The 25877-nt window shown below is 40.6% G+C and overlaps 1 protein-coding gene and 1 pseudogene across 1 annotated transcript; both read right to left on the bottom strand.

The window, feature by feature from the left end:
• Nucleotides 1-110: 110 nt before the first annotated feature.
• Nucleotides 111-1455, bottom strand: LOC137272094 (beta-1,3-galactosyltransferase 1-like; annotated as a pseudogene).
• A 14254-nt stretch (nt 1456-15709) lies between these two features.
• On the bottom strand, nt 15710-16788 carry LOC137272092 (beta-1,3-galactosyltransferase 5-like). The gene has a single exon (XM_067804455.1). It carries the CDS (start codon nt 16786-16788, stop codon nt 15823-15825), a length of 966 nt encoding a protein of 321 aa, XP_067660556.1. The 3' UTR covers nt 15710-15822.
• Nucleotides 16789-25877: the final 9089 nt, after the last annotated feature.

Here is a 25877-nt window from a genome sequence, read left to right as displayed (position 1 = left end):
AAACATGGCATATATTGCAGTACACCATAGGTTTGGTAATGAAGCTCTGTGACACAGCCTGATAATACATGTCGGAAGATACCTTGTTTTGAGATTATGCTGTCCATTAATCACCAGTGTTCATTGTCATACTGTATTTGTCTCCAGTGTTTGAAGGGAATGGATCCACAATATGCTCCCCGGTCTATGACTATAGCTTTCTGGTTTAGTTCTGTGTAATCAAATGTCTTATTCCTCAGACAGTGTACGAGAATGTTGCTGAAGTCTGTACTTTGTACTGCAGTTTTCATAGCCAACACAACACTGACATACAAGTCATCCATGCTCATTGGCCTGTTGGTTTCAGAAACTTTGTACATGGCAACCCAACTTTCTGGAGTTGTCAGATAGGCAAAGCCTATACACAATGGTGGTAGAACAGAAAAGGGATACTCGGGAGTATGCCATTTTGACCTTTTGTTTCTAATGGGACCTTCACCTTGTACCAGTTTACATTCGATTGTGAGCCCCTGAGGTTCAGCTTTCAAAATATGGTCGATAATTCTGTATGGATTCACAAACGTGTCGTCATCCAACTTCAGAATGTATTTAGCTTTACACCTGTACTTAAACCAGTGCACTGCCATAATGTGTTTCCTCACAAGATCCTCATAGGTGTCTGGGAAATTTCCTTGCACAATATCACCATACCTCTGAGATTCGTATTGTAAAGAATCCTGTGCTCGTTGCTGCTTCACTGCTGCTATCATGAACACAACAGTTATGTTTCTGTTTTTGTAAGATCCAGTGGATCCAAAGGTTTCTCGTATCAGATTCCTCTTTTGAGTATTCCCAGGAGCTGAATGAACGATAATAGCCAAACACAACAGTTATGTTTCTGTTTTTGTAAGATCCAGTGGACCCAAAGGTTTCTCGTATCAGATTCCTCTTTTGAGTATTCCCAGGAGCGGAATGAACGATAATAACCAAGAAGGTGGAACCAGATCTACATCGCTTGGAGTCAAGGGAGAACTTGTACCTGTGAAGATTGACAAAATCGTCTTTCGTTTCATTCGTCTTTAACTGAAAGAATTCCGATATAAGTGGAGTTATGTCTTTACCTCGCACAAAGGTAGGAGGGAATGATGCCGTCGTTGAGTTTGTTTTTGGTGATGTTGTTGCTGCGGTAGAGGAAGACATGATTGTACTCCACTTATTTAGGAGACTCCTCTTCGTAGTTTTTGGGTTTGAAGTGTCACCCTTTTCAACTCTATGTGACGAAAGTCCTCCAGACAGATGAGACACGACGTTAGCCGGACCATTGACAACTCCATTATGAACAGTGACTCTACGCAGTGTGTCTTTTTTCCTCATAGACCGATACATTAAGGCCCATGCACTGACATAAATTTACACGGATATGCACAATAACACCAGACAGATGTAGACTTGTCTCTGCTGAGATATACAAGCCATCACTGATCTGTACAGATCGGTTGTAACGAAAATAAGGCTACTTACGGACAGCAGCTGTTGTTTGCCCATGTTGCCCAGACTCGGCGATACACCGTAGAGAGTTCAGTTGGCCTTGGCCGCACATTACTGAGCCTCTGAATCTTTTCCCAGAAGTGTTCTATCGGGTTTAAGTCTGGAGTGAGGGCAGGCCATTGAACAGTTTGTATGCACTGTTGACGGAGAAATGTCTGTATTTGCTGTATTTGTCCTGCTGGAAGACGTGGTTTCCATGACTACCAAATGTAGCACGATGAAGGGTCTCAGCACTTGATCAATGTAGCGGGTAGATGTTACACCGTTTCCTCTACCAGGACCAATAATCTGGAACACCATAGGGCCTAGTTTGTGACTGAGAGCAATAGAATCCAGCACCCTTATGCTCGAACTTCTCCACGAGTCCAGGAGTTCCAGGACACAATCATCTGCAAAACGCTCCTCTCGTCGTGGCCACATTCTCACTCTGCTATCGGCCGTCTAGACGCAATACCGGCTTTCGTTGGAGAGGACTACAGTTCCCACTCACGGTGGCGTTAATTCCGATGAAGTGTGGCCTACCTGAGACGAGCACGACGATGCTGAACAGTGACGATCGGACTCCGGTAAAGCTTGCGACACCTGACGTTTCTCTGCCTCAAATGTCTGCGTACAGTGTCGGCGCTGATTTGTCTCTGGTGATTGCCGTAGCTGTTGCCTCAACGTAGTCACAGGTGGTCGGCCACATTTAGGACGGGTGGCTGTGCCTCCAGTGGCTTGAGATCGTTGCTGCAGGCAGTGTATTGTTCGAGCATGAACACAAAAATGACCTGCAACATGTCTTGCAGTCTAGCCAGCATTCAGACTTCCTGAAGCTCGATCTCCTTGATAATCGTGGTATGTTGATACTGTCGAACAGTTGTGAACAGTTTTATCTAATTCGGGTGCTTTCTATGTTCTGGTATTTTAAAGTTGTTTGGACAGTAGTTTTTCGACTTCTCCTTTTCATGCTTTTGGAACTGTATATAAAGGTAAAGGTGTTTCAGTTTAGTCCATGTTTAAATCATTGTCTTTTCTTTGTTTTAACCTAAGCCTTGTTCCTAAGCCACTTGGCTGTCTAAACTGTGTACGTTTCGACCCATCTTGATCTGATTAACTGGAACAGATTATATTCATTGTTTAACTGTCTCTGTACGGCTACCCCAGGATAATTACACCCCCGTGGCACCCTCAGAGGTGTTGTTACCTCTATTACTACCCATCTGAATAAAGCCTCACACCCGTAGTCTGTGTTTACTAATTAATTTCACGGGGTGGTCACTCGGTCTTTCTGTTCTTGGGCTTTCGGATATTTGGAGAATTTGGTTTATGCGCCTCATTACGCCCATGATAGTTGTCTTTGTCCGTCTGAACGTTCTGTCAGCATGCCCGTCGTCCCCAAATGTGATATTCCAGCTGGTCTTTCGTGTTCCACTGCTAGAAATCCTGCCATTTCCATGTATTCCGTTATAATGGTATACTTCTAACACACCCCCCCGCTTTCACATTGTTGATGCGTAACTTACAGTTGCTGTTCAGTAAAATCATGATTGTCACGGTGTCTCATAACCCAAACTGTAAAGGACATTTGTCTTACTTTGGTAAAACGTACACATTGTTTGCAGCGAACTACCTTTCAAAATACCTACTTTGTTTGTTGGGAAGTAAGCCCCAAACACCACCCACCTATTGTACGTCAGTTAACTGTATCTGATTAAAATGAGTATCGGTTGGCCTGAAACATCATATGCTAACGAAATGGAAAGTTTATTGTTTTTCAAAAGTTATTACACAAGATAAACAATTGCAGCAAAATAGGATGGCAAATTCCACACGAAATATGTGTCCAAGCTTTGGTAGTAATAGACTAATATACCAAAGAATAATCTGCTATTGCCAAATATGGCTCCACCATTCACAGAAAATCCACATATGTCTGGAACAATTGAATATATTGGCTCTCGTCTACTGGGAAAACCACGAAAAGTCAATTTTGCCCTGAACGCTTTTCACTGTGTACAAGGCCACAACAAACTCACGGCCTTGAACCTCCGGGTCTTGTCGTATCGCACTCCATTGCACTTCGCTTGAGTATCGAATGAATAGTGCCCGAATGGTAACTGTAGAGGTACCCTGATACTTTCGCAACCTGTAGATGGGGGAACATCGGGTGGAAATGGAGAGGTTTGTGGTGCTGGTCGACTAGCCTTCGGAATGATGTTGAGGCCTAAACTCGTAACACAGCGTTCGTTACAAGTTTACAGCAAATGTGTGGCCAGATGATCGATGTGGGGAGTGGGCCAGACGACTGCCTGGGAAGAGCTTAGTTGTTCTCCCCGTTTGAATGGCCTTCGGCCATTAATCCACTATACTTGAAAAACAGTGTTATAACATGGCCAACACAGTAGATGGTTCAATGTGAAGCTGACAGGATAATATACATTTTGAAATATGACACACGCGAAGAAGTGTCTTCCTTTGAACAACACACAGGAGACACACAGGAGACATTATTGCATTCTTGACTGATGACTGATTGCAGAATGACTGTGTGAGTCAAATACATACAAAATGACTCTTTTCCAGTGTGGATGCAAACACACACAAACGCACACACACGCACACACACACGCACTCCCCCCTAAAAACCAATCATCCATTGAAGTAACGAATAAATATTCGAAATTTCAAGTTTTTGAAGGAAACTTGAAGTAACGAGAAAATACTCGAAGTTACGAGAAAATTGTTGAAATAACGAGATAATACTCGAAGCAACGAGTAAATAATTGAAGTAACGAGAATTGTCTTTGAAAAAATATTTTATGCCACCAAAGTGGCAGCATTAGGCTTTCGTACTCATACTAGTTGCTTATCTCATCTTATTTCTAAATAGTTGTGGAAAATTAAGTGTCTGTGTTCTCCTTCAGTACACAAAAACACAGTTATCCCAAAGCATTCCAAGAAGCGCATCTGCAGCGGATGCACGATACCAGGCCTGTGAGACTTTCAGTCTCTCATATCAGCGTCAACAGGGTTAGACTCACATCATGAAGGGCCAGTATCAGTCAAATGCTAACCTGGTTTGCAGACGGGCTAACCATGGCTTCCCCATCGAAGGATCGTCCTCTTGCATTATACCACCAACTCGGGCAATTCTAAGCCATCAAGAACCAAAGCTACCTGAATGCAGGGTCTTCCGAGCTTGCTCAGCTTTCATCATCATGGAAGAACCCTTTCATCGCAAAAAATCATGAGGAATAGATATACGTCTGCACTGAAATAAATGAACACGGATATGCACAATAACACCAGACAGATGTAGACTTGTCTCTGTTGAGATATACAAGCCATCACTGATCTGTAAAGATCGGTTGTAACGAAAACAAGGCTATTTACGGACAGCAGCTGTTGTTTGCCCATGTGGCTAAACGCAACCTGGAACAAATATATGACGATTTCATACGTTCTTATTGCGCATGTTTGTAATGATTTTGCATAACCAAGACTGAGTAAATATATCCTCCACCAAACAGATATCGATAATTGTGTCTTGTGCACGCCTATTTCTGCACCGTGATTCAATGGGCTTGAAGCTAAAGAAATCTAAAGAAAATACACTGAACCGCAACCCACCCCCCCAAAAAAAACCCCAAAAAACCCCCAACCAACCAACCAAACAAACAAAGAAAAAACAAAAACAAAAAACAAACAAAAAAAACCGTCACTCTCTTTTGCAATTGGTAATGCGTTAAATTCAAACTCATGGATAATACCTGCAGGAAAGATTTAAAAGAACTGACATGTTTGAACATCAATACTTTAAGACGAATTTCAGATAATTAGAACTCAAAATGACGACAGGTGGCGCGATAGTGCGATATCAAAGTCAATAACGTATATGGCCTCCTTGAGCGTTGACAACAGCGTTGCATCGTCTGTATATGGAGTGGATGAGGCGGTTGATGACGGCCATAGCAACTTGCGCCCAGACTCGGTGATACACCGGAGAGAGTTCAGTTGGCCTTGGCCGCACATTACTGAGCCTCTGAATCTCGTCCCAATATCGGGTTTACGTCTGGACTGAGGGCAGGCCATTGAACAGTTTGTATGCACTGTTGACGGAGAAATGTCTGTATTTGCTCTGGCAGTATGGGCACGCACGTGTCCTGCTGGAAGACGTGGTTTCCATGACTACCAAATGTGGCACGATGAAGGGTCTCAGCACTTGATCAATGTAGCGGGTAGATGTTACACCGTTTCCTCTACGAGGACCAATAATCTGGAACACCATAGGGCCTAGTTTGTGACAATAGACTCCAACAGCCACATGCTCGGACGTCCCCACGAGTCCCTTTCCAGGACACAATCATCTGCAAAACGCTCCTCGCGTCGTCGCCACAATCTCACTCTGCTATCGGCCGTCTAGACGCAATACCGGCTTTCGTTGGAGAGGACTACAGTTCCCACTCACGGTGGCGTTAATTCCGATGAAGTGTGGCCTACCTGAGACGAGCACGACGATGCTGAAAAGTGACGATCGGACTCCGGTAAAGCCTGCGACACCTGACGTTTCTCTGCCTCAAACGTCTGCGTACAGTGTCGGCGCTGATTTGTCTCTGGTGATTACCAATGGTTGTCTGTACAGTTTCCGTAGCTACAGCGAACCGATTTTGCAGGAAATGACGCACAATGTTGCCTCAGCGTAGTCACAGGCGGTCGTCCACATTTAGGACGGGCGGATGTGCCTCCAGTGGCTTGGGATCGTTGCTGCAGGCAGTGTATTGTTCGAGCATGAACACAAAAATGACCTGCAACATGTCTTGCAGTCTAGCCAGCAGTCAGACTTCCTAAAGCTCGATCTCCTTGATAATCGTGGTATGTTGATACTGTCGAACAATGAATGATTGGGTGCATGTTCGGTATCTCTTATAGGGATGACACCTCGGGATGCACGTAGATTCTCATTTTCATGAAATACGAAAAAAAAAGCCCAAACCAAACCAACAAAAACCCCATGTCCCATCATTACTTAGTGACTGCGTTTTGACGACATGGGTTTTGTATCAAATACAGACTCTGAAACCAAATTTTCATGAACATTGCCTACGAACCAGGCCTAGCTACTCGTAACATATAAAAAGTGAAATAATTAATTAAAATTATGATGAAACATATGTGGCAAAATTTCTGGTAGGGTGACGTTTCTTTTGACGTTCAGTATAGTTAAGATTTAAATGCTATTGTTTGTACGATGTTTATGCCTGACTGTTTGAAAGTCACTTGTGAATGAAAGAGCCCGGATACGTTACCTTACTGTTTGTCCCCATTGTTGTTTCTTCAGACACTTTGCCCAGGATTTGTTGATTTAATTATTAACATGATTTGTAACTATATTCAAGGATAAGTAAAAACGGTATTTGAAGTCACTTTATTCAATTCACTGAGAAAACTAGAACCAGTCCCACTGCTAACAGAACAGCGGTCATTATGGTTTGTACAGCAGTTTACATTTTGAGACTGCAAACATCATATCAAATGGATTGATGTTCTAAATAGTCGGTCAATGCAAAGTTCTAATGTTACATCCAATAACGTATTTGATTTTATCGAAAACTGACGGGCTGGTTTTACATTGTTGTATGGTTGGACATATCCAAACTTGGTTAGATTACCAATGAAAGTAAGATAAATCACACTGAAAATATAGATGAGATTGAGAAGTTTTAGTTTGGTGAGTTACTAATTCAGAATGTGAAGCTTTAGTGGTGAATGATCCTGAAGTCACCTAAAATTCACATACAGGATAGAGAACAGTACGAGGACGGGGTATAATGTAGGGAAAGGGAAGAGTGTTTTGATGGGAAACACTGTGAAGAGAGTGTGGACAAGGAAGTGTGGTAGCATAGGGAACAGTGTGGGGAGAGAAAAGAGTATGAGGAAAGGGGGCAATCTGAGTGCAGGGAAGGATGTTACCATCGGGAAGAGACCGGGAACACATAAGAGTATTTTCGGACAGGGAACAGTCTAAGAGCAGAGTCTCAATGCAGACAATCCACCCACTGATAACAGGTGCATGACGTGTACCAAATGGCCACTTGAAGCAAATGCCGACAGCACGCAGTCTCTCAATTGTGACTGTTCCTGTTGTTGAGGTGACCCAACGCTACTGATGATGCCACTGAAAGCAACCGGTTCTCAGACGTTGAATACGCAGGCAGAGGCCATTTGTGGCATACACCAGTCCTTATCACCTACTTTGTTGTGAACAGTTTTATCTAATTCGGGTGCTTTCTATGTTCTGGTATTTTAAAGTTGTTTGGACAGTAGTTTTTCGACTTCTCCTTTTTGTGCTTTTGGAACTGTATATAAAGGTAAAGGGGTTTCAGTTTAGTCCATGTTCAAAATCATTGTCTTTTTTTTTGTTTTAATCTAAGCCTTGTTTCCACTTGTCTGTCTAAACTGTGCACGTTTCGATCCATCTTGAAGTGACAAACTGGAACAGATTATATTCATTGTTTAACTGTCTCTGTACGGCTACCTCAGGATAATTACACCCCCGTGGCACCCTCAGAGGTGTCGTTACGTCTTTTACTACCCATCTGAATAAAGCCTCACACCCGTAGTCTGTGTTTACTAATTAGTGTACCCATCACAGCCTAGTTACAATTTTACGGGGTGGTCACTCGGTCTTTCTGTTCTTGGGCTTTCGGATATGTGGAGAATTTGGTTTATACGCTCATGATAGTTGTCTTTGTCCGTCTGCCAGCATGCCCGTCTTTAGCACCCAACTGTGATATTCCAGCTGGTCTTTCGTGTTCCACTGCTAGAAATCTTGCAATTTCCATGTATTCCGCTATAATGGTATACTTCTAACAACCACAAAATCACATTGTTGATGCGTAACTTACAGTTGCTATTCAGTAAAATCATGATTGTCATGATGTCTCATACCCCAAACTGTAAAGGACATTTGTCTTACTTTGGAAAACGTACACAATGTTTGCAACGAAACACCTTTCAAAATACCTAGTTTGTTTGTTGGGAAGTAAGCCCCAAACACCACCCACCTATTGTACGTCAGTTAACTGTAACTGATGTAAACGGGCAGCGTACATCGCCCAAATCAAGCGTCTGTCCCAGCTGATTAAAATGGGTATCGGTTGGCCTGTAACATCATATCCTAACGAAATGGAAAGTTTATTGTTTGTTAAAAGTTACTACACAAGATAAACAATTGCAGCAAAATAGGATGGAAAATTCCGCACACGAAATGTTTCCAAGCTTTGGTAGTAATAGACTAATATACCAAAGAATAATCTGCTATTGCCAAATATGGCTCCACCATTCACAGAAAATCCACATATGTCTGGAACAATTGAATATATTGGCTCTCATCTACTGGGAAAGCCATGAAAAGTCAGTTTTGCCCTGCACGTTGTTCACTGTGTACAAGGCCACAACAAACTCACGGCCTTTGGCACCGGGTCTTGTCGTATCGCACTCCATTGCACTTGACTTGAATATCGAAGTGAATAGTGCCCGAATGGTAACTGTAGAGGTACCCAGATACTTTCGCAACCTGTAGATGGGGAACATCGGGTGGAAATGGAGAGGTTTGTAGTGCTGGTCGACTAGCCTTCGGAATGATGTTGAGGCCTAAACTCGTAATACAGCGTTCGTTACAAGTTTACAGCAAATATGAATGGCCATTCAAACGGGAGAACTATTAAGCTCTTCCCAAGCAGTCCTCTGGCCCACTCCCAACATCGATCATCTGGCCACACATTTGCTGTAAACTTGTAACGAACGCTGTATTACGAGTTTAGGCCTCAACATCATTCCGAAGGCTAGTCGACCAGCACTACAAACCTCTCCATTTCCACCCGATGTTCCCCATCTACAGGTTGCGAAAGTATCTGGGTACCTCTACAGTTACCATTCGGGCACTATTCACTTCGATATTCAAGTCAAGTGCAATGGAGTGCGATACGACAAGACCCGGTGCCAAAGGCCGTGAGTTTGTTGTGGCCTTGTACACAGTGAACAACGTGCAGGGCAAAACTGACTTTTCATGGCTTTCCCAGTAGATGAGAGCCAATATATTCAATTGTTCCAGACATATGTGGATTTTCTGTGAATGGTGGAGCCATATTTGGCAATAGCAGATTATTCTTTGGTATATTAGTCTATTACTACCAAAGCTTGGAAACATTTCGTGTGCGGAATTTTCCATCCTATTTTGCTGCAATTGTTTATCTTGTGTAGTAACTTTTAACAAACAATAAACTTTCCATTTCGTTAGGATATGATGTTACAGATGAATGGCCATTCAAACGGGAGAACTATTAAGCTCTTCCCAAGCAGTCCTCTGGCCCACTCCCAACATCGATCATCTGGCCACACATTTGCTGTAAACTTGTAACGAACGCTGTATTACGAGTTTAGGCCTCAACATCATTCCGAAGGCTAGTCGACCAGCACTACAAACCTCTCCATTTCCACCCGATGTTCCCCATCTACAGGTTGCGAAAGTATCTGGGTACCTCTACAGTTACCATTCGGGCACTATTCACTTCGATATTCAAGTCAAGTGCAATGGAGTGCGATACGACAAGACCCGGTGCCAAAGGCCGTGAGTTTGTTGTGGCCTTGTACACAGTGAACAACGTGCAGGGCAAAACTGACTTTTCATGGCTTTCCCAGTAGATGAGAGCCAATATATTCAATTGTTCCAGACATATGTGGATTTTCTGTGAATGGTGGAGCCATATTTGGCAATAGCAGATTATTCTTTGGTATATTAGTCTATTACTACCAAAGCTTGGAAACATTTCGTGTGCGGAATTTTCCATCCTATTTTGCTGCAATTGTTTATCTTGTGTAGTAACTTTTAACAAACAATAAACTTTCCATTTCGTTAGGATATGATGTTACAGATGATCGATGTTGGGAGTGGGCCAGAGGACTGCTTGGGAAGAGCTTAATAGTTCTCCCGTTTGAATGGCCTTCGGCCATTAATCTACTACACTTGAAAACATGGGCAACACAGTAGATGGTTCAATGTGAAGCTGACAGGTTAATATACAGGTTGAAATAATTCATATTAACGTAAAAATATAACTGATTTTCGAAATTATAACCAAAAGGCCCTGCAAACGTAAAAAACACTGAATGTTTCCTTGAATTATTTCTCACAGCACAATTCGTTTACAATTTTATCAGAATATACCCTATAAACCCAATATAAACTTAGTGATCTCTGTTTCAGTAAAGGCTTGATGGGATTTCATGGAATCCCTGGAAAGTTTAGGGAATATATGAAATCATAAAATAAAATATAAATCACCGATTCATATATTCAATTTATATTTTGTGTTCTCTGTTTCAGTAAAGGTTCAACAGGATTTCATGAAATCCCTGGAAATTTTAGGGAATACATTAAATCCATGGGGGTCACAGTGATTTCATAAAATCTCTGACTCTTTTATGGATTACGTGTAACGTGAAATCCCTGTTTTGACATATTCGCTGTAACATACATTCTTACAGAAAATGTGAAATACACTGTCTTATTAATCAACAACATGTGACACAGGTATATCTTGTGGTCCTTTGCAATAATGTGTTCATCTGTGTTATGTAAAACGTAACATTATGTTTACATGAACTGACATGAGGTAGGTAAGGCACACACACACACATACATACACACACACACACACACACACACACACACACATATATATATATACATATATATATACACATATGTGTGTGTGTGTGTGTGTGTCTATGTATATGTATATGTATATATTGAAAAAAAATAACTTTAGGGATATATTCACGAAATGTTTCACAATGAATTTAATACTCTTCTGTTCATTAAGTTTGACTGGTATTTAGAACTTTTAACATTTTCAACAAGACATTTGAATACGTAAAAAAAGGTAAATATTGTCTGTTTTATGTCTCCCATAAGCAATGTTATGTGATAAAATACAACTAATCAGAGTGATCGAAACGCTGAGACTGTTTAACGGAAACATTCCCGATAACTTAAATCTGTCAGGTATTATGTGATATTTATAAAGCCACAAAAATATACATTATCACCTTGACAACAGAACTGTTTTGCCTGACTTTTTGTTTTTAATTCGGAAAGGGCTATGAACGGTGATTCAAATGCACGGTTGTGTATTTTTTTACATAACGGCCGTCCAATTTTCCGCTGAGTGAGGAGGATCTTGCGGGGTTGTGTTAAGAGATTTTACATGCGCTGCATAACAGTTTTAGGTAATGTCATTGTGACTAGTTATGAGTTTAAACCGATCAGGTCTGACCCTAAATACTGACAACTGGTCGTGTAGCAGGACTTGGAATCATTCCACTGATGACACCCTCACCTGGTCAAGTTGCTGACGGGATTAACCCCATTCGTCTTGTGGACAAGGCGTCCGACTTCGGATAAGTAGGTCGGTGAATCGGATCCCAGCACTTGACCAGGACATTTTATGGCCGCTACAGTAATAATTACATCAGATAAAGTCATCATCGTTCTTTAAAACGGGTTAAAACAACAACACCATTTTCGAGTGTTTCAGCATTTTCATTACTTTTGGAATTAAACAGAAACTGAATTGTAATCCCTGCTTGAAGAAGTTCTGAAATATGACATGAAATCCCTCCTTTGGCTGACGGTTTACCTACGATTAACATGAGTGGGCCACAAATGTGTTCCCGTCTGTGTCCCAGAAAACAATACAAGGCGCCATAACGTTAAAACTAAATATCAACGTAATGCAGAAATAGAGCTGTATCGACTGTACTGCGTGTATGTACCGACTAAACACCTGGTGTTTGAAAGCGGATAAGCTTACAGTTGTTAAAATGCTTAAATGTTGCCTGGCGTCACAAATCAAGGTAAGATAATTGTCATTTGCATCAGTTGTCGTCCGGTGACCCAGAGCAGCAGAGGAAAAGGCCTTGTCTTTTCCAAGAAATGTACATACTAACATAACATCATGAGTGGATCGGCTGAGATCAAGTTTTCATGAAAGTGTGCGTTTGATTATAAACGCACCAAAGCTGGTCATCATATAAAAGAACATGTTTCAAATAATATCAGATATAGAGGCACCTCAGATTTTGTATCTTGTGCGCCTGCGCAGCACATAAACGTTGGAATACTATTTTCAGTGTTTCCCTTCAATCGTTAGTACTGCCATTCTTTACCCACCTATAGGTTTCATAAATAGTGAGATATGCAGGTTCATGAAGAGACATGATAGGTATGATGTTAGAATAATACAAACGATTTTGAAACAGTGATCACTCCGTCTTTCCAAAATGTCGGCTAGCAGATTGCTTTCTGCACCATTGAAGTCTTTGACAAAAATGTGTGTATGCTTTTGATTTTTCTGATTAAACTTGACTGAACATAATAAGTGGCAAAGGAAATACAGAACAATAAAAAAGACAAAGTCAGCCCTTTCTCCTTCAAAGGGAAAACACCGTTCATGAATATGGGTACTATAAGTTATAATTATGTCAAATATTTTTGCGTGTACACAGCAAAGTGGGCGGAGAGTATTGAAAGGTTAAAATTCTGCCCCAAAAAGGATCACCACCTTCAAATTCAATCAAAGTCAAATTTGTTGCCATGGAAACGCGAAAAATGTTTGTTCAGAATTCCAGAACTACAAAAGGCACCAGTACACCACCTGACCTAAAAGGCGAAAGGGCACGCATGGAGAACCATGTTAATGCAAAACAATGTATAAAAGTTCATTAAAAAATCAAAATCCATTCCTTATCTCATCACATTTTAGATTAGTTGTGGAAAATCGAGGGCTTGTGTTTCCCTCCAACAGAAAAAAGCACTTATCTCACCCCAACACGTTCCAACCTGCGCATGTGCAATGGATGAATATGACCAAGCCTGTGACTCTCCAGTCTCTCATCATGAAGGGCAAACATCAATCAGTCAACTGCATTGCAACTTGGGTTGCAGAATGGTTATCCACGAAATATCAGTAAATTAGTGCAAACATGCAAACTGCACCTTATCCTGACTCATACTAATTGCTTATCTCATCTTATTTCTAAACAGTAGTGGAAAATCAAGTGTCTGTGTTCTCCTTCAATACACAAAAACACAGTTATCCCAAAGAACTCCAAGAAGCGCATCTGCAGTGGATGCACGATACCAGGCCTGTGAGACTCTTCAGTCTCTCATATTAGCGTCAACAGGGTTAGACTCACATCATGAAGGGCCAGTATCAGTCAACTGCTAACTTGGTTTGCAGACGGGCTAGCCATAGCTTCCCCATCGAAGGATCGTCCTCTTGCATTATACCACCAACTCGGGCAATTCTAAGTCATCAAGAACCAAAGCTACCTGAATGCAGGGTCTTCCGAGCTTGCTCAGCTTTCATCATCATGGAAGAACCCTTTCATCACAAAAGTCATGAGGAATAGATATAGCATTCCGGTGAACAAGACGCCATTGCTCCAGTCCCAGTTCCACAGATACAGTACGCAGAAAACCTACAACCACAGCTCATATATGCGATAGTCACTTCTACCCAAAGAAACACTTATCCCTTAAAGGGACTTGATCCAGGGTTCTGCTCCCCAATTTTCTTGGCTCCCAAGACCAATTAACAAAATGACTAATATGGAGAAATTCAACAATGATTACATCCTTTCTCTAGACCTCAGCCTCACCGGATGTGATAAACGATCCCAATGCATCAGTGCATCTTAGTCTCCGTTTGGTATTTATTGTCACATCCCACCATGATCTTTAATACTTGGCAATGATCTACTAGTCATCCAGCTCATGAGAGATGTCACAACAGACGTATCCAAAACAACTATATCCTTCTGACTGATATCACTTCGAGCATACAGAAATGTTGGCTGAACTCCCATCTCCATCCTAGTGGGGCTGGATACAGAAAGAAAGTGACCAATAGGTTCTCTATTGCAGACTCTACACCAAGCACCAACATCATGTCAGGAGAAGGCACCATGTGCGTGCGAATGGGTGTAACCACTCATGCACTTCCATGCACTTCCAGTATTCATAAAATTGGCTCAGTTATGTTTTCAAGATGTTTAATCGGTCTTTTAAAAAAATCGTCTCAGTAGGGTACTGATGGCATGCCCATTGCTATAACAGTAGCCAGAAAAAGGCAAATTATCATTTATCTACTGCGCATGCGCAAAGGAAATTATTTTTGAGGGCCTCCATATATATCCGAACATGTTCATTATGTTTCAGTCCATAAATGTGCAAAGTTTCGTGCATTTGTCACTAAATGCACATTACATTTGCTTAGCCGCTCCACTACATGGAGCGATGGCAATGACAAGGCTTACGAACGATGCGACAGAAACCTTTCTACTTTTCGATTCACTCCTTTCTTGGTGGAGGTAGTTCACAGTATTCATCCAACACTCTACCAGTGACATTATAAACGACCATCACACTGTAGTTAATGACATTATAATGGAGCGTGATGTAACCCGCTTTCGCGACGCCGATATAACTTTGCCCCTATATAACCATCGGTTACGTCCCCAGTTTGTCAAACATAGTGTAGTTATTAAATACAGGACGCCTTATCATTAATGATGTAACGTGTTAATAAACCGCGTTCCTACCAGCCACTAGGGAGAATATATACAATGATTCTCTCTCATATGTGTGTTTGGTTTCACTTTGTTCTCGCACAGAAAGAAACATTTGGTTCCCTTGACATTCAGAATCATTTATGAAATCGATGTCCAATGAGTTCTCGGAGATAATATTCACCACAATCTTTCGTTTTTGTTATGAATTGTGCATCCATAATCGCCTTCTGATTAGAATCTCCTTTCTGGTACAACATTAATTATTTTATAAATTATGAAATATGCCACTGTCGGATACCATTTTGAACATCGCTCCAGTCACACGCTGCAGTTAAACCACCGGAATCAATGAATAATAAATGGTCATCTGGACGCTCTGTGAAATACATTGAAACAAGTAATCTATGACCAATAACAAAGCTCACTTTTGCATTATGAGCATTTAATCAAATGTATTGTCAAATGATGTCCAAATTAAAGTTGACAACGTTGATTTAGCTATAATGTGAATTAGGTGCAGCTCTGACTGTTGCCTGTTTACCGTGTAAAGATGGGTTAAGGGGTGTAAAGAACCGACTGAAGCTCATAACATGCGCCATAGGGAGAGTAGTGCAGCTTTCCTAATCAATATGATACAGTAGTTAGAAATAAACTTGCTTCAAGACTGGTTCTCATAATTCAAAAGCGTTCATTGTCATGCTGTATTTGTCTCCAGTGTCTGAAGGGAATTGATCCACAATGCCCTCTCTGGTCGATGACTATCGCTTTCCGGTTTAGTTCTGTATAATAAAAGGTCTTATTCCTCGGACATTCGACCAAAATGTTGCTGAAGTCTGTCCTTTGTACTCCAGCTTTCATAGCCAACACAATACTAACATACAAGTCCTCCATGTTCATTCTCCGGTTCGTTTCAGAAACTTTGTACATGGCAGCCCAACTTTCTGGAGTTGTCAGATAGGCGAACCCTAAACAGTATGGTGGTAGAACAGAGAAGGGATACTCCGATTCTGTAGTGTGCCATTTTGACTTTTTATCTCTTTGAGGTCGCTGATGTGGTGACACTTTGCATTCCATAGTTAGGCCTTGGGGTCTAGTTTTCAGAATATGGTCGATAATTCTGTATGGATTCACAAACGTGTCGTCATCCAACTTTAGAATGTATTTAGCTTTACACCTGTACTTGAACCAATGCATTGCCATAATGTGTTTCCTCACAAGATCCTCATAGGTGTCTGGGAAATTTCCTTGCACAATATCACCATACCTCTGAGATTCGTATTGTAAAACAGTCTGTGTTTGTTGCTGCTTCACTGCTGCTATCATGAACACCACAGTTATGTTTCTGTTTTTGTAAGATCCAGTGGATCCAAAGGTTTTTCGTATCAGATTCCTCTTTTGAGTATTCCCAGGAGCTGAATGAACGATAATAACCAAGAAGGTGGAACCAGATCTACATCGCTTGGAGTCAAGGGAGAACTTGTACCTGTGAAGATTGACAAAATCGTCTTTCGTCTCATTAGTCTTTAACTGAAAGAATTCCGATATAAGTGGAGTTATGTCTTTACCTCGCACAAAGGTAGGTGGGAATGATGCCGTCGTTGAGTTTGTTTTTTGTGATGTTGTTGCTGCAATAGAGGAAGACATGATTGTACTCCATTTATTTAGGAGACTCCCCTTCGTAGTTCTTGGGTTTGAAGTGTCACCCGTTTCAACTCTATGAGACACAACGTTCGCTGGACCATTGACAGTGACTCTACGCAGTGTGTCTTTTTTCCTCACAGACCGATACATTAAGGCCCATGCACTGACATAAATGAAAACGGATATGCACAGTAACACCAGACGGATGTATAATTGTCTCTGCCGAGATATACAAGCCATCACTGATCAGTAATGTACTCAACGGCTTGTCACAGAAACAGGGCTACTTCCGGACAGCAGCTGTTGCCTGCCCTAGTGTTTAAGCACAACCTGGAATAAATATATAACGGTATAACACCTCGTTGTAATGATTTTGCATAACCAATGTTGAGTAAATTTGTTCTCGACCAATCAGGATGGTTATGTTATGTTTATATGCAGTGGTATAATATGGATCCAAATTAGGGACGGATACAGCTTATGGAGGGGGTGTATAGTAGGGTGTGCCGGATGCACATTTCATGTTCGCTCGTTGTCACGAGAGTTTCAATGGTCGCCAAAGTGTTGGACAGTCTCTGTAAATTCATTGCATAATCGACATTTCATGCAAATATCTTCTTTCAGAATCACATTTGAGCGATTGCGAGTGGGAAGTGACTGTCCTGAGCAACTAAAAGGAAGCCTTCGGTTTCTCACATTTTTTTACAAGCCCACTTCATCCAGGCGAAGGTGTCAGTGGAGTTGGTATTCTGTTCCACACACTGTATGTACACACGATGCAATGACTTTTCAGAAAGCGTCTCCACAAATGACCGACTCTGAGCAATAATAATATCAACCGGTCAAGTCGTGCCTCAGCCAGGGAATTGTCAGTAAGTTTCATTTAGTCACTATCGCTTTTTAGCACACGTACTTAAGTTGGTAAAGACGTTGGCAAGAGACTTATATTTTGCACGGAAAAACTAGAACTCGTATATACATACTGACAATAGAGGATGGTGACTTCACTTCACCCAGATGGATACTAAATGACCAATTATCGTTCATTTCCCGATTTCAGTATGTCGCATGACTACGTTGTTCTTCAAGCAGAAAGTTATTGTAATTATGCTCTCGCGTGAATCATCTTTTTTCATCAGCCGATGAACGTCAACAATACAACAATTTAAATATTGACAGACCTCAACCAGATGAACACCACGTCGGCTGTAGCCAACTGCATTGTCCCAACAGACATTATGAAGCCACCAGCTTTGATCAGCAGACCGTGCTATAAATGAAGCAACCCCTCTGCTTGCCTAGATCTATATTTTTTCCAAAATGTGAATGTTAATATTACTTGGAAATTAGATAGTTTTGAAGAATGCGTTTACTGCCTCGAATGAGAGACCTGTGATAAACCAGGAGTCTCATACTCCAAAGCTTCCATCCAAACTTTTCTGCAATGCCAAGTCCAAAATGAAGCCAGTTTAAACTTCCTGTGTTTCTGAATTACCGAGATCACTGGGACTAATTCAGTAACAATGGAGTTAATTTTCTATATGAAAATGCCCTATTTACAGAGACCCATATTTCTGAATTTCTCCCACAACTGTTGTTAGATCTACTATTCAACTAGCAGGTTGTGTAGCCTTTAAATAGTACTTGTTTGGATTTTGTTTGTTTCATGTTGCATCTGCATGGGCTGGGGCTATTCAAGATGAAATCCATCTATGCATGATAATTTCATTGTCTTCTCACAGTAACACTATGTGAACCCAGTTTTTCTGTAGCCATTTTGTTTCAGTATTGGAAACATGACCACAAAAGAAGTGTTCAAATACATACCCTTGATATCTGGAAAAATACGAAAGTTCTTCAGTCATCAAAACGTTTGAAAATTTCATAATTTACAAGTCTCTTCTCGCGTAAGGAAATATTCATTTATCGAACCCTAGAAAATTGTGTAAAGAATCGGGAAGTGCATTACCTATTACATTCATTGGAAACCTCTGCCAAAAGCAGAGTGGATGTACAATTGCTTATCATTTGAGCAGATGTGTGTTTCAGTCGTATTACAGCTGTACAATGTCGTTTGTATACACATCGGGTCTAGGCCATATAATCCACTGATAGTCACCTTGTGATACGATGACAGAGCTCGTGTGTATGAATCACTATGTAATAGTGATGATACCAGGTGTGTAAAAGGTGAACGTATTCTGTCCCACTGGTGACACCCGCCATAAACTACTTTTTCTGTCCAAGATATTATTAAAGTTAATGGAGACACAAAATACCGGTTACCGGGTGTGGCACTAACTATGCTGTTTAGTACTAATACTTCATTTCAGCAGCACATATTTCAGATTTCTGGCGGACCAGAAATTCATCAAGGTTTGGCATTTTAAAGTAAAACTAATACCTAACAGTGTGAAGGAATTTGGATCCCAATTTAGTTTTCACATGGGACACAATTTAATTCTGGATCGTTTTTTTTATTTGAGCACAAAATTATAGTTTTATCAATATTTACTTTCAGTCTAGGAAATCGTGCAGATTGTCCTAATGTTTGCATTACAACACAATGCGCTCAGTGCCATTAGACTTACACTTGGTATCATCAGCAGATTGTGCAAAGAGATATTCGATATTGTGACCCGGATGTTTGAATTGCTTCTGATAACATTACCCAGAATCTCCACACACAATATGAACAGGTATGGGGAAAGAAGGTCTCCCTGTCGACAACCCCTTTGAAATTTTGAAGAAATCAATGCCAGATCCGTTTACCAGTATGCCAGTTTCAACGGCATTATGAAAGGTTTTAACTCAATTTCGAATATAATTTCCCAAATTAAAGAATTGAAGTGTTCTGTCTAAAACTTTCCACTCTACAGTATCGAGAGCCTTTCCAAAATCTGTGAGTAACAATAGTCCTTGTATCTGATACCTATCTGTATATTCTGTTAGGTCACAGGCAAGTCTTGTAATTTCACTTATATGTCTTCCTGTATTAAAGAGATATATCAGCGGTGTGTAGTGTTTTTAGTTGGATGCCAGTTCACTTTTTTTGATCAGTGTGTAATGTCTTTTATCATACAATGAATAGTGTTCTGGGCACGATGATGCCAGTGGATATTTTTGGTATTCGTTGGAGGGTCATACGAGGGTATGACTCACGTTTCTCGCCCAACAATCCAGCCAATGGTGACGGGTTCATGACGTACCCAATTGACTGTGATTCTTTTATCACAAGGGATGCAGAACGGAGGATCCTCACCTTTCAAAAGGTATTCATGAGTATATCTCGTATGGCCAATACGACATCGCCTCATAATGACCTCCTCAAATCTGGACTGACAACCCAAGTGGGTATAACCAATATAAGGTTTTATTGCATGTAATTTATTTACACCCACTTGGTTGTCCCACCTCTTTTGCATCAGATCTCGGATATACGATCTAATTGTAGCTTTATAATCAGAGTATGGGATAAGAAGTGGAGTTAGGGATTTCTTGAGTGCTGCCTTGGCAGCAAAATCGGCCATTGTATTGCCAGAAATGCCTACATGGCTAGGTAATCAACAAAAGACGATGTCGTATTGGCCAGTAGCAAGATTGTTAAATAATTCAATTATTTCTATTCTATGTGGATGTTTACGTGACAGGTTTTTAATTGTCTGGAGGCAAGAAAGAGAATCGGAATAGATAATATACTGATTATATCTAGGATGTCTTTCAATATATTTAAGAGCCGTTAATATAGCGTTTGCTTCTGCTGTGAAAATAGAACTATTATCCGGTAATCTGAAAGATGTTGTTCTGGATCCAATGAGAGTGGCACAAGCCGCAGCGCCACCATCCTTGGACCCATCTGTAAATAAAGATTTGTATGTATTATAGGTATTTTTTAATTGATTATATTCTTGTATATATTGTAATTCATTTGTTTCTGATTTTGTAAACTTCGTCTGTGTTAGGTCAACTTCGGGTCTAACTCACTGCCAAGGTGGAGACGAACGTAGACGGGAAGGAGATATATTGGCTAGCTCAATGCCGCAAGCAGACAGAAAAGGTTTCACTCTATGTCCAAGAGGCGGAACAAGAGAAGACTTTTTATTGTATAGATCCACATAAAGAGGATTAAAAACACAGATAAATACAGGGTTGGCCTCATTAGGATATAGTTTTGTTATATACTGTAAGGAGAGTTTTGTACGTCGTTGAGTAAGAGATGGCTCATCGGCCTCGACGTAAAGACTGTCAATAGGAGAAGTTCTAAATGACATAGTCTTAGACCTTGATGGTGGATAGAATCAAGTATTTTGAGGTTGCTTTTACAGGCTCCACCATACACGATGGAGCCGTAATCAAGTTTCGAACGGATGAGACATTTGTATAAATGGAGTAGGGTAGTTTGGTCTCCTCCCCACTTTGAATTGGAAACAACTTTTAACAGATCAAGTGCCTTCAGGCATTTAGTTTTAAGGGATTTAATGTGGGATAGAAAAGTTAGATGTGAGTCGAAAATAAGACCCAAGAACTTGGCCTCCTTTACTACTTTGATAAGGGTGCCATAGTTCTGGATCTTTATGCGGTTTATACTTTCTGCAGAAATGCAAGCAATTTATTTCTGTTATAGAAAACTTAAACCCGTTTTCAAGAGACCATTTTTCAATTTTGTTGAGGCAAATTTGTAATTGCCTCTCTATTGTATGCATATTTCTACCTCTACAAGAAACATTAAAATCATCCACAAATAGTGATCCATCTACTGAATCACTTAAAACCTTAGAAAGACTATTGAGTTTAATACTAAATAAAGTCACAGACAAAACACTGCCTTGTGGAAAACCCTGATCTTGATGAAAGTAGTCTGAGAGGGTTGATCCCACACGTACTTGAAACTGTCTGTCATTTAAAAAATGACCTCCCAAAAGAATGTAAATCTGTGAAAATACCATGCTTCCAAGTAGTATCATATGCTTTTTCAAGATAAAAAAAGATGGATACTGCATGTTATTTTTTAATGAAAGAATTTTTAACAAATGATTCCAAACGAACCATGTGGTCAATTGTGCTTCGGTTTTAACGAAAACCACATTGTACATCAGTAATCAGATTGCTGGTTTCCAAAAACCAAACTAAGCGATTATTTACCATTTGCAAACGAATAGGAACAACTGTGAAGGGGGAAAATGTTGTGTTGTCCAAATATGGTCAACAATGGCAAGTAACGTTTCGAGACATGATTCAGGCAAGTGTTTTAAGAGCTGGTAATGGATATCATCAGGTCCTGTTGCAATATCGTGAGCATGTGATAGCGTAGTATGACGTTCATGTAATGAAAATACCTCATTATAATCTTCACCATTATCAGATTTAAAATTCACTGGTTTCTTCTCTTGGTATGTTTAATAAGTCTGGAATTTTGGATGATAATTTGAGGAGGACGAATGTGTAGCCAAAGTTTCACCCAACCTGTTTGCAATATCAGATTTTTCAGTTAGTATGTTACTATCATTTTTGTGATGCTGAATGCTACTGGATTTGGAACCCTTGCATTTAATTTTTTGGATCATATTCCATACCCTTGACATAAGAGTACGGGAATTTATTTTGGAAACGTAATTTTTCCAAGTATGACGTTTGATGTGTTTAAACGTTCGTCGAGCTTTAGCGTAACTGATTTTTACATTATTTAAGTTATGAACAGTGGGATGAAGACGAAAATATTTCTCTGCTTTCTTCCTCTTTTTCCTAGCCTGTTTGCATTCATCATTAAACCATGGTTTACGGATGTCTGGATTTACAGAGGACTTAGTTTCATCAGCTATTTGTTTCAGTTTGTCCTTGAACATTTTAATTGGATCAGGTACACCCAGGTCTGGTTTAAGTTCCTTAAGGCAGGTGGCCTGAAATAATGGCCAATTGGTCTTTGAAAAATTCCATCTTGTTACAGGCGGATCATCGGAGGGGTTAATTGCTGTAAGTACTGTTGGAAAATGGTCACTACCACAAACATCATTATGGACTGACCATTCAAACTCATTATAAACGTTTGAATCAGTGAGTGACAGGTCTAAGGAAGAATATGTTCCCGTTGCAGGATGTAAATATGTGTCAGAGCCATCATTGAGTATACATAAATTATTATCAGATATAAACTCTTCAAGAACTTTCCCTTTACTGTTGGTATCAGGACTTCCCCATAATGGGTTATGACCATTGAGATCACCCATTATGATACAGGGTTTTGGTAATTGGTCATACAAATCTTGAAGATCATTCTCATGGAGAATGGAAGAAGGGGAGATATACAAGGAACAAAGAGTAAGGGTTATATGTAAAGTAAGACGAACAGCAACAGCCTGAAGATTGGTTTTAAGAGGAACAGGGCTATGAATTATACCATGTCTCACCAATATGGAAGATCCACCAGTGGCTTTGTCACCAGGGGGTGAAAAAGAATGATAAGAATGGTATTTACGCAATTCGAACTTATCATTTTGTTTCAGGTACGTTTCTTGAAAACTAAATGCTGATGGTTTAAAATCCTGTGCTAGTAACTGTACTTCATTAAATTGGTCCTAAGTCCCCTCCAATTCCATTGGATTAAGGAGTTATTGTTCATTTTATAGCAGGTGGTAGTACTGGGAACCGACTTTTCCCCTTCCGAGGCGAACTGCTTCTATTTCGCGCACGGGGATGAGGAGAGACGTCCATGTCTTCTAAAAGTTGAAACTTGTTATAGATTTGTACAGGATCACGTGGTCCCTTTTGTACTCGATCAGTTTTTTGTCTGCAATCTAATTTTTGACAAGGATTTTTCACAACAGGAGATATTGTTTGTGATTCAGTCTGGCAAGCTGATGTTGCATGGTGTTTATCAACAGTAGAATCTGATGCAATTAAAGTGTGTTTGTCAGCTTCAACCCAGGTGATATCTGTCTGACATGCAACTGACAGAACAGACTTAGTATTGGGGCGAGCAACAACTGTAGGCTGAGGCTACATTAACTAAACGTTTTGCCTCATGATATGTGACATTCTTTTGGATTTTGATTTTGACAATTTCATTTTCACGTTTCCAGACATGGCATGACTTTGACGAAGACATATGGCACATTTTGGAGAAGACAAACAGTCAGAACCTTCATGATCATCTTTACCACATCTATAGCATGTTGCACGATTTCTGCAGGATTGGGCACCGTGACCAAACTTTTGAAACTTGTAACAACGAAGTGGGTTTGGAATATATTGTTCCACTTCGATGTTACAATATCCAGCTTTTATGTACTTTGGGTGTTGGGGTTGAGAAAAAGAAATTAAGTATGTGTTGCCCCTATTGCTCTGAACCACCAGGATCCACTCCTCCGCCGACACAGGGCCGCAACCCACGGCAAACGGGTTGGGGGACCAAATATCCCCCCGGGTCCACTACGGGGGTGTTGGCGAGCTCCTGGCGTTACCCAGCACCCACCACGAGGAGGTGGCTCGCCACGGGTGCCTCTCACTCATGAGAGTAAGGTGACCCAACGATCCTGCTGACGTCACTGTGAGCAGCCGGTTGCGAAGTTGAAAAATGCGCAGATGGTGGTCATTTCGGGGGGCGGTCACTCTCGGTCTTTCAGTTCTGGGGCTATGAGATATCGGAAGAGTCTGGTTTACGCTGCTAATTATTCCGATGGTGGTTGTCTTTGTCCACCTGGCCACTCTGTCAATACGCCTGTTTTAAGAATCCGTCTCTGACATAGTATTCTTGCCTTTCGATGTATTCCCTTTTAATAATTATCTTCTAACCACCGATGCTCTCACGCTGTTGATGCATAACGTGCAGATGTGATTCAGTAAAATCATGCTTTTCGTGGTGCCCCACACCCCAAACTTTGAAGGATATATGTATCGCTTTGACACAACACACACAATGTTTGTAACTGTGTAAATCACAAGCAAAAAACAGTAGCTACGTTGTTTGTTGGGGGGAAAAGCCTTTGTAAAGACAGTGTCAAAAATGGTTTCAAATCTAAAACGACTTTTGACATTTGTTTGCTCTGTGTTTAACAGCCAATATGTATCTGTAACACTAACATTGTCATAAATTTGTCATCGTGATAGAGATCTGATAGAATATGTACGTGATAAATATTCGTGACGTGACAATAAATTATGACTAATACTCCTTAATAGAAAGTAGTTATCTGTGTTAGAACTGATGAATTATTGTGTTATGAGTATTTGGACAACGACAATGCGTTCACCTTATTGGTTCTCAATGAGTCATACCTAAGTAGACGACAGAAGGAACCCAAAGGGTCCAATAAGTTCAATAGTACGTCATAGCCACAGACTGTCATGACTAACATTTCCAGTGAGAGGAAAGGAAAATGAAAACACAGAAGACTTTGTTATATGCACGAGTGCATTACAAATTAAGAGCGTTTCCGAACTTCCTGAATCCAATGCGAATCATGATTCCTTTCTCTATATATTTTGACTTCGAGGTTTTAACATCATGAAAAAAATATACATTGGATTTGCTGACGGTAAACTCGAGGATACGGTTTGGTTGTACATCATATTGTACCTAAACCACCAGAATTATTTCATGATTAGTAGGAATGCCTGCCTTTGTACGATAAATATATTCCTTGAAATATATATTTATAAAAAAATGTCGATCCCTGTGTGAACTGGATGGCGATTTACTGAGTGTAAAGAACCGACTAAACCTCCTAAAATACACCATAAGGACTCAACCAAAAAAAGTTACTAGAATTTGTACTTTACTAAGAAGGTCCTAAACATGAGAAATGTTGCATTTGACCACTTTCTAAATGGCACTATGTAATCATAGCTTTCGGCCGTGACAGCCATGCCAATTTACACTTATCAGAGGGGTATTCAAAGTACGCAGTTTAGACTACCAGTTGTGCGACTTCCATTTTGGAGGAAGTCGCGGTGGCTGAGCGGGCTTGGCGGCTGACTTTACGTGCTGGCGATTAGGTGCCTGACTCTAAGGGTGCGGGTTCGAATCCCGGATGGGACCCAACCAAATAAACCCCCGGAAGTACTAGAATTTGTACTTTACTTTTCCCAAACATGAC

Source organism: Haliotis asinina, chromosome 2 (genome assembly GCF_037392515.1).
Source record: "Haliotis asinina isolate JCU_RB_2024 chromosome 2, JCU_Hal_asi_v2, whole genome shotgun sequence".
NCBI lineage: Eukaryota > Metazoa > Mollusca > Gastropoda > Lepetellida > Haliotidae > Haliotis > Haliotis asinina.
The sequence above is the reverse complement of the archived record's forward strand: the minus strand, read 5'-3'. Positions and strand labels throughout refer to the sequence as shown.